Below are 9233 nucleotides of genomic sequence, written 5' to 3'. Positions count from 1 at the left end.
ATATTCTGAATTAAATTTATATTTTATTTTGATAATGATTCATTTTATTTGTTGAGATAAAAACAATGATTTTCAAAATAAAATCTTAATTTTAATTAAAGAATGTCGTTAATAATATTGATGACACTGTATTTAAACTATATCTTCTAAGTTCTATACATATAATACAAAATTATTAATAGCGCTCATTGTCGTGATAAAATAATTTTTTTAATTAGACTGATTTTATTTAAAAAGTATTTATGTAAGATATTAATAAATAGGTTTTTTAATTTATTGATATTTTATTTTTATTTTTTGGAATAACAAATACTTGAAAGTAAACTAGAATTCTTAAAGTGCAATTGTTTAAAATGACTGCAGTGTAGTTTTTTTTTTTTTTTTTCATTCTAGTTTGATAAATAATTTTCTTTAGACTGATAGATAATAAATATAACTAATAAATAATTTTTTAAAATATTTTCTCTTAGTTTAGTTCTAACAAATAAATATAACCCCCATTATAAAAAATCATTATTATATTTTTATTGAAAAGTTTTATATAATTCTTGTTAAAAGAAAAATAAATCAAATTCTATACATGTAATAAAGGGATTGGTTCATTTTAGAAAGCAAAAATTCAAAATCTAAGTCAATTAAAGAAAAGAATTTAATTGATTTGATTCCAGTTACACCTGATTGTGTTTAAAAATATGAACTAATTTAATTAGTTCAATTAAAGTTTATTGAATTATTCTATCCAATGTATACCTTTATCTCTTTGCGTTAAATTTTTTTCTTTCATCACTTGTTTTTTAATAGGAAAATGTAAAATATTGAAAAAAAAAAGTTTGATTTTGAATTAATTATGATTGTGTATAAATTTCTTAGGAAATCGAAGTTGTGTTTTTTAGGAAAGTTTACAAATTCTAATAAATGAATAGGTTTGGTGACTGTATAAAACGTTCCTTTTGCCTAATTTTCGTAAACTCAAAAAGGAATTGTTTAAATAAACTGATTTTTTTTTTCGCTCGTGCTCAATCACATCGAGGATTCGATTTTTTAATCGAATTTTATTGAGGATTTTGTTTCAAAAGGAAAGAAGGAAAAAGGTTTCTCATAGATCAATGTACCATCCTTCAATTCTTGCACACGAAAACATCTATAATTGAATGCTATTAACAATTTTAAGTCATTAATATATCTCTCTCTATCCGTATCCTTCAATTCTTACACACGAAAGTATCTAAACTTGAATTTCATTAATCATTCTCAACCTTCAATATCTCTCCATGTTCCTTTTTCTTTTTCTTGGCAGATTTTTCACTATTAAATCAGTGATCTTGTTTTTCATTAATAAAGAAGAAAAGCACACGCAATGTCTACAAATAGATTCTCTCTCGTATATACTATAAATCATGATAACATTTTGCATATATTTTCCCTTAATATTTATATATACAAGAGAAAAATTAACATAATTTAAAGATGTTATAATCTACATAAGAGAGAAATGGCTATAACAAAATTTACACATTTCATCATCTTAAAATTTGACAAAAAAATTGATTAATTTCTTTCATTCCCGTTGATCCTTCTCTCTCTCTCTTACAAAGATCATAAAATCGCAAACACTGTTCTTTGGTTTCTATGTCTTTGGCGCTCAAACCCTTCCAATTCCTCTGTCCCCTAACCCCACACAAACACACGCGCGCACTCTCTCTCTCTCTCTCTCTACTTTCTCTCTCTGCTTTTTACCCTAAAAAAGAGGCATTAGTTTCTTCATAAGGCCCTCTCTTGCAGCAGTCTTTTCAGTCAAGAGGAATAGCAAGAAGAGGAGAGAGAAAGAGACATACATATATACAGAGAGAGAGAGAGCGAAACAAAGGACTACTTGGGTGTATAGTGATTTTGTTCTTACTTAAAAGATTTGTCATTTGTTCTTTTTAATCATCATTTGACGAGAGATCTTTAATGCCCACAACTTCTTGTGTCTAAAAGACTCAATCTTTAATCTGAAAGTTGCATTTTTTTTTTCTGGGTTGTTGGTGGTGTTCGTCCTTGTCCCCAAAAAATCGGATTTTTATTTAGTTGTTACAATGGCACCCAGTTTTGATTGTGTTTCAAGCCTTCTCTGTGCGGAAGACAACAGTGTTTTTGACGAAAACGATTATGGGGGTTCGGTGGAGATTTTGGAGGACACATGGCAACATCATAGATATCATCGAAACCATAGTCAAAGTCAGCACTTTGGTGACCCAAATAATGGGTTGTTGCCGCCATTGCAGAGTGATGAGTGTTTGGCTCAAATGGTGGAAAAGGAATGCCATCACTTGCCTTGTGGTGATTATGTGAATAGGCTGAGAAGTGGGGATTTGGATTTTGGGGCCAGAAAGGAGGCCATTGATTGGATTGAAAAGGTGGGTATAAGAGCTTGTTTGATTTTGCATGCTCTTTGTTTCCCATTAATCCAAAATCTAATCTCTCTTAAACATAAGGATTTTATTTTCTGTTTTTGCCGGTGGCAATGAAGTTGTGGATTGTTTCTTTCTTGATCTTGAAATGGGTGTTTCTTAAAATTTTCGTATATGCTTTTGATGGCCTTAGATTTGACGCATGCGTGATTCTGCAAATGGAAGAGTTTTGCTTGGTTTTGACTTTCTCATTCTGCTTGATTCCATTGGTGAATCTCTGGATAAAATCTACGGATTTTCCCTTTATTTTGAAGTTGTTTCGATGGAATTCATTTGTTCATGCATATTTTTAAAACAAGACCAGCATTTGATTTTTGCATCAGTGTGAAGCCATTTGTTCTTTGACAAATGAAAGGATTGATCTCCCTTTGCTATGGTCTAACTAAAGAGTGAATGTACCTGTTTTATAGGTCCGAGAGTACTTTGGTTTTGGACCCATCTGTGTATATCTATCCATAAACTATTTGGATCGCTTCCTTTCTGCTTATGAATTACCAGTAAGTCAGTTAAAAAAGAAAAACTGTTTTTTCCCCTTATTTTCTCCATTGGTTTTGTTGATCTGATCTTTGTTCCTGCAGAAGCAAAGAGCTTGGACAATGCAGTTGTTGGCTGTAGCATGCTTATCACTGGCAGCCAAAATAGAAGAGACTGAAGTTCCTTTGTGTCTTGATTTGCAGGTAAAATACTATAATATTTTAATGCTTAGTAGTTTAAACATCTTAATCAAATCAGAAATGTCCTTGAATTTACATGTGCTGATCAATTTTTTGTTACTACTACAGATAGCTGAATCTAAGTATGTATTTGAAGCTAAAACAATACAGAGAATGGAGCTTCTGATAATGAGCACATTGAGGTGGAGAATGCAAGCAATTACCCCTTTTTCCTTCATTGATTACTTCCTTTGCAAGATCAATGATGATCAAAGTCCAATAGGAGCTTCAATTTTGAAATCAGTCCAACTTATACTGCGTACTGTAAGAGGTACCTGTCTGTTACTAATCTTTGCAGCAATAATAAATATGATAAGAAAGAACTAAAGATGATAATTTGGAGAGTGGGAATCCAATGCAGGAATTGACTTCTTAGAGTTCAGACCCTCAGAGATTGCAGCAGCAGTGGCAATATCTGTGGTGGGGGAAGCTCAAACAGTTCACACTGAGAAAGCAATTTCTGTTCTGATTCAGCTTGTAGAAAAGGTAAAGATAGTGGTCCAATTACAATAAAAAAAAGTGAAATATAAATGATGATTTTTCCTTTTTGAGCCTTATCATTTTAAGTTGATTACTTGTAAATGATCAAATGCAATTAATTGTTGCCATGGTTTAATTAATACTTACATTGTTTTATTTGTTTTGGCAGGAGAGAGTTTTGAAGTGTATTAATATGATCAAAGAGCTGTCACCAAATCGTGGTTCTGCTAAGGACACTATTGCTTCTGTTTCTATTTCTGTACCTTGTGTGCCCCAAAGTCCAATAGGGGTGTTGGAAGCTGTATGCTTCAGCTACAAAAGTGATGACACAAATGCTGCTTCATGTGCAAATTCTTCACATAATAATAGCCCTGATGCTAAAAGGAGGAAGCTAAACAAATCCTTTGGAGAATAGCTATTATGAGTTGGGATTTTTACCTTCATTCCTAGGATGCTTTTCTTAAAAAAGATGTTGTGTGTTTTATGGAAGGAGCCCCCGTCAAGGGAATACCAATCAAGGAAGAGAAAAATAGATAGGGAAAATGAAAAAAAAAAAAAAAAAAAAAGCATAAAGGATGCCAAAAAGATAACGTGGATCTTGAGTGACAAATGGGAGATTTAAGGAACGGAATCAACACATTTCTTGCTTTAAGCAAGAAGTGACCAGTCACATAGAAGCTGTTAAATATTTTATAGGATGGAAGTGGTGAAAGAGGGGGAATAAGGACTAGTGTATTGTTTGTGTAAGTACATTTTGTCTTTTTACTTTTTAAATGAGGGAGTATAATAGAACAAAAAAAAAGAGGTAGAGTTATTAGTATTGAGATATATATATATTTGCGGCATTTTTTTGTTATTATCTTTATTGTTCTCATATTTTTTTAAGAAATATATTTCTCAAAAGAAAAATAAACTCTTTTAATCATATCATTAGTTTTTTTTTATATTTTTAATTCACTTTATACTTAAAAAGTCATTATCAAAAGTTTTAATATATGTATATTTTTATTTTATTAATTATGATATTTCTCAAAGTTAAAAAAGTAATATTTATTTTAAGGTAAAAAAAATCAAATCCTATTATTGTCCTGTCATCATACGGACGTTGCTTTACTACAGTGTGCCCTGTCAGCAATTCAATTGGACACTTTGACCGAGTGACTGTTTAGACCATTGCGTGGTGGTTTGATAAGTTCCTTTCCGCAAGCACCAAAAAGAAATGTACAAATCAATGGAGCTGTCTTGTCTTCCCAAATCTTATCATAGGACAAAACTTCAATCATAATTAGCAAAATTATGTAGCTATAATTTTGATTCTTTGGGTAGCACCTAGGTATAAATAATATATAATTTATGAAATTCGAACGCCTATTGGCTACTGGGTCGAACCCACATTTTGTCGCAGCATTGTTCAAGCAAAGGGAAAGGCTGTGTTAGCAATCAATCACTGACTTCCAACATGTGAGGGGTAGAACCTTGGTGGCATAGTTGCATAATGAGATGTTTAGGGCTTTCAGCCTAAAATTTTTAGGATGTATTATAGAAACTTATTCTCAAATAATTAATTTCAAAGTGACATTTTCATAGTTCCTATGTGGTTTTAAAATAGATTTTTAAATATTTTCTTTAATAATGTTTCCATATTGTAAATATATTATTTTCACGAAAAAGGATGAATAATTAACCTGTAAAGATATTACAAGTTATTATTTAATTTATTTTAACGCAATTTTTTTCTTATTTAAATTATATAATCAATTTTTTTTTTGATAAATTGGATCAATATTAGGAATAATGCTTAAAATTAATTCACACATAATTATCTAGTCTAAGGATAGATTTGGTTGAATTTATATTGTAATTAATCTTAAAAAAAAGTTTATACCTTCAACTAAAGCTTTGGGTCAATATTTTAATTTTGAGTATTAAGGACTACACTTAATTTATTTCTCTTGTGGTAAGTATGGCCATAAATTTGATAATTGTTCTTATGGCAAACAATAAGGAAGTATTGGGACCTTGAATAATCAAGATTTAGTGAAAAATAAGAATGATACTCAAAGAAAAACTAAAATTGAATATATGAAAATGAATGAAAACACTTTAAACACTTATAAAACTGGTGACCAACAGGTGTATAGGCCTTGGATGTTGGTCAAAAGACTCCTAAAGAAAAAAATAGGTTAGAATAAAATTAAGGAGATACATAATAGAAAGAGTTTATGGTCAAGATTTAAAATTTTAAATAATAGTTTAGTTAAAAAAATATGTAGAATTTAAGCTTCAAGCTAAGAAGGTTCGTAGTCATCATGATAACAAACACTTGAATCATAATTTCCTACAACCTCGGTCTAATAAGGCAAGCCATAAAGTTTAGTTATATATTATGAAAATTGGAGATTCTAAATTTTTAAATAATTCTAAGACTTATTCACCTGTTCACACTTCTTTGCTTAAGTTGGATAGTCCTAAGCTAAGGAACAATTTGAATAAAAATATTTCTTTATCTAGTTCTAATATGGAGGAGAAAAAGAGTAATGAGAAGGTTGGTATAAGAATAATATCTATATTTCAAAATGAAATTTATAAAAAATATAAAGATGGAGTTCTATGATAAATATTTTAGGTTTACACGAGAGGAAAAGTTCAATATTCTTCCTTAATCAATATCAACCTCCTAGTGATATTTCTCGTGATTTAAACTAGATCTTGACTACCATAAGAAATATTGATAATACGACTAGCATGGTAGTTCAAAATGTTTCTCAAGATATTACCTTCAAGTAGCTATGCAATCTAATCATACCTTCCAATTAATAAATTTTATATTATGAAATTGTAGAGGAGTTAGGGAATTTTTTTTTTATAAATTAGTGAATGTTTTAATCACTATGTACAAATTGGATTTTATTTCTATTTTAGAACCTAGAGTTAGTAAAGATAAAGTTGAGCCTATCTTAAAAAAAATTAACTTACATAGAGTTGCCAAAGTTGATGCAATTGGTTTCTTTAGGGTTATTTAGTGCATTTGAAATACAAAAAAAATTAAATATTTATGTTCTCTCTACCCCAAGTATGCTATGCACTTTAAGATAGTTTTGAATATGAATGATTCTTGGTTGTTGTCAGTCATCTATGCTAATTCCCAAGAACACCGTAGTAATATGTTATGGGATGAGTTGGCTTCTGTTAGTTAAGCATTGAATATCCCTTGGTATGTAGCTAAAAATTTTAATTTTACATTATTTGAAAGTGAGAAAGTAGGGGGGTTTTTAGTTAATTTTAATAACATAAGGTAGTTTGTTACTTGCCTTGATGCATATGACCTTAATGATTTAGGCTTTAAAGGTGTTTCCTATACCTGACAGCGAAGTGCCTTGAAGGAAAGACTAGACATAACTGTTACTAATGATTTGTGGAGGATAGGTTTCCATCAAGTTCTCTTATTCATATGGTTATGCTAAAATTTGATCATGTTGCTCTGTAATTGAGAGTTAATTCTCTAAATAGATAGGAATACTTATTTTAATTTAAATGTTTCACTCATTAACTATCTCATAGTGATTTTCCTAATCAAGCTAAGAACTCAGCTAATAATTGTTCTTGGACTAAAAACATTAATAGATTTATGAATAACATTTCTAATTAGAATAAACATAAATTTTGTAATATTTTTAACCACAATAGACATATATTTAATTGAATTAATGATGTTCGTAAACTTTCTAGTGGAGTAAATGTTTTCCTATCCAATCTTACAGCTAATCTTTGGTTAGAATATGAATAGATCCTTGACCAAGAAGAGGTGTATTGATTTCATCAATTTAGGTATAATTGGTTCAAAATAGGAGATAGAAACACTAATTGTTTCCATAAGCAGATGTCTTTCGCAGATAACACAGTAGAATTGAAATTCTTAAAAATAGTGATAGGTCTTAGAAATATGATTCTACTTGTTAAAATATGGTAGTTAACTTTTTTAGAAACATGTATATGGAGTCTTATCTAGTTTGGATAATTTAAATTCTTTCTCCCCGATGACATAAAGAGAATTAATAGTTCAATTTCTATTAAAAAGATGAAATTACTTTGTTTAAACTTTAAATTCCCTTGATTTACATGGATTGTATGCTTTATTTTTTAAGTCTCAAAAGGATATTCTTCATGTTTTCATTTTTAAATTTGTTGAAAATATTTTTAAGAATTTTAAGGAAATTAAAACAATTAATCAAATTGTCATCATCTTGGTTGCTAAAGTTGATCATCTTGACTTTTTTCATCAATTTAAACTTATTTTTCTTTGTAATGTGAGTTATATAATTATGACAAAAATTTTAGCTAATAGATTAAAAAAGTCTCTTTCTTATCTAATTTCTGAAATCCAAATAAGTTTTATCCCAAATAGGTAGGGAATTGATAATTATGCTATATTACTATAAATTGTTCATTCTTTCAAAACTCTTAAAAAGGAGTCTTGTTTATGATCATGAAGCTTGATTTGGAAAAAAAAAATAGAATTTTAGGTTAAATTAGAATTTTGTTAAACACACTTTTTATTTAGCTGGTTTTAGCACTAATGTTATAGAGCTTATATATTATTGTATTTCCTCATCTTTAATGTGTATGAACTGGAATGGTAATTTTTCTAAGTCATTTTCTACTTTTACATAACTAGAAAATAATCGATTAGCATTGGAATAAAAAATGTAGCAATTAGCGTCTGAATTCAGCAACCGAAAAAAATTTCTGCCAATTAGATGCTGAATTTAGCAATTTAATAAAATTCATAGCAAGTAGCTACCAAATTTTACAACCAAACAAAATTAATGGCTATTAAAGATCGACTTTTGCAACTGAACTAAATTTGTAGCAATTAGCCACCAAATTTGCTAATAAAAATTATTATGTAGCTATTAAAGAATAAATTAGCGACTGATATATTAAACTATAATTAAAAAAAAATTAGCCAACAAATTCGGTCGCAAATTTTAAAAAATAGATTCAATTGTTAAATTGTAACAAATGTTATTTAGCCACCGAACTAACCATCCAAAAATTTGGTCGTAAATATCGACAATGATATAAATTTTATATCTTTTCTATAAACAATAAATTAAAATTGTTCTTGAAAATTAATAAACTACATTTATCATATATAACCTAAAATTAAAATAAACAATGATCATAAATTGTTCCAATAAGTCTATAGAACAATTTTATAACAGTTATTGAATAAATTATTCTAAAACAATGCTCAATAGTGTGTTATCCTAAATAGTTGTTAACGCAAGATGATAGTTATGTACTGAGTAGCTTAACATAATGGATGTTTTCCATTGATAGAATGGTAATTATCTAAATTGTATTTTTTTCTTTATTAATTTCCTTCAACAGAATTTTATACTTGTAATATTAATCATGCAGAATTTGCAACATAAGCAAGTTTCCACGAACATTTGGTATAATAGAAGACAAAAAAAGAAAGAAAGAAAAAGACTAGAGAATTGGTCAATGACAAAGTGAAAAACATTTTTGTATGTACATTTTTCAATACTACTTTTTATATCAAATTTTAGCCTTATTTTGA

At 28.8% G+C, this 9233-nt stretch overlaps 1 protein-coding gene across 1 annotated transcript; it reads left to right on the top strand.

The window, feature by feature from the left end:
- The first annotated feature begins 1982 nt into the window (after positions 1-1982).
- Positions 1983-4359, top strand: LOC113847847 (cyclin-D4-1-like). The gene is made up of 6 exons (XM_027477142.1): positions 1983-2399; positions 2864-2950; positions 3032-3130; positions 3236-3437; positions 3528-3652; positions 3816-4359. Exons 1-6 carry the CDS (start codon positions 2079-2081, stop codon positions 4059-4061), a joined length of 1080 nt encoding a protein of 359 aa, XP_027332943.1. The 5' UTR covers positions 1983-2078; the 3' UTR covers positions 4062-4359.
- The last annotated feature ends 4874 nt before the right edge of the window (positions 4360-9233 follow it).

Source organism: Abrus precatorius, unplaced genomic scaffold (assembly GCF_003935025.1).
Source record: "Abrus precatorius isolate BTA unplaced genomic scaffold, Abrus_2018 Scaffold8, whole genome shotgun sequence".
NCBI classification, from domain to species: domain Eukaryota; kingdom Viridiplantae; phylum Streptophyta; class Magnoliopsida; order Fabales; family Fabaceae; genus Abrus; species Abrus precatorius.
Note: the sequence above shows the minus strand (reverse complement) of the source record. Positions and strands in the feature narration are given on the sequence as shown.

Coding starts and splice junctions, on each gene's coding strand:
- LOC113847847 (XM_027477142.1), top strand. CDS start 2,079: ATGGCACCCAGTTTTGATTGTGTTTCAAGCCTTCTCTGTGCGGAAGAC. Junction 2,400..2,863: donor CCATTGATTGGATTGAAAAG/GTGGGTATAAGA, acceptor CCTGTTTTATAG/GTCCGAGAGTACTTTGGTTT. Junction 2,951..3,031: donor TTTCTGCTTATGAATTACCA/GTAAGTCAGTTA, acceptor TTGTTCCTGCAG/AAGCAAAGAGCTTGGACAAT.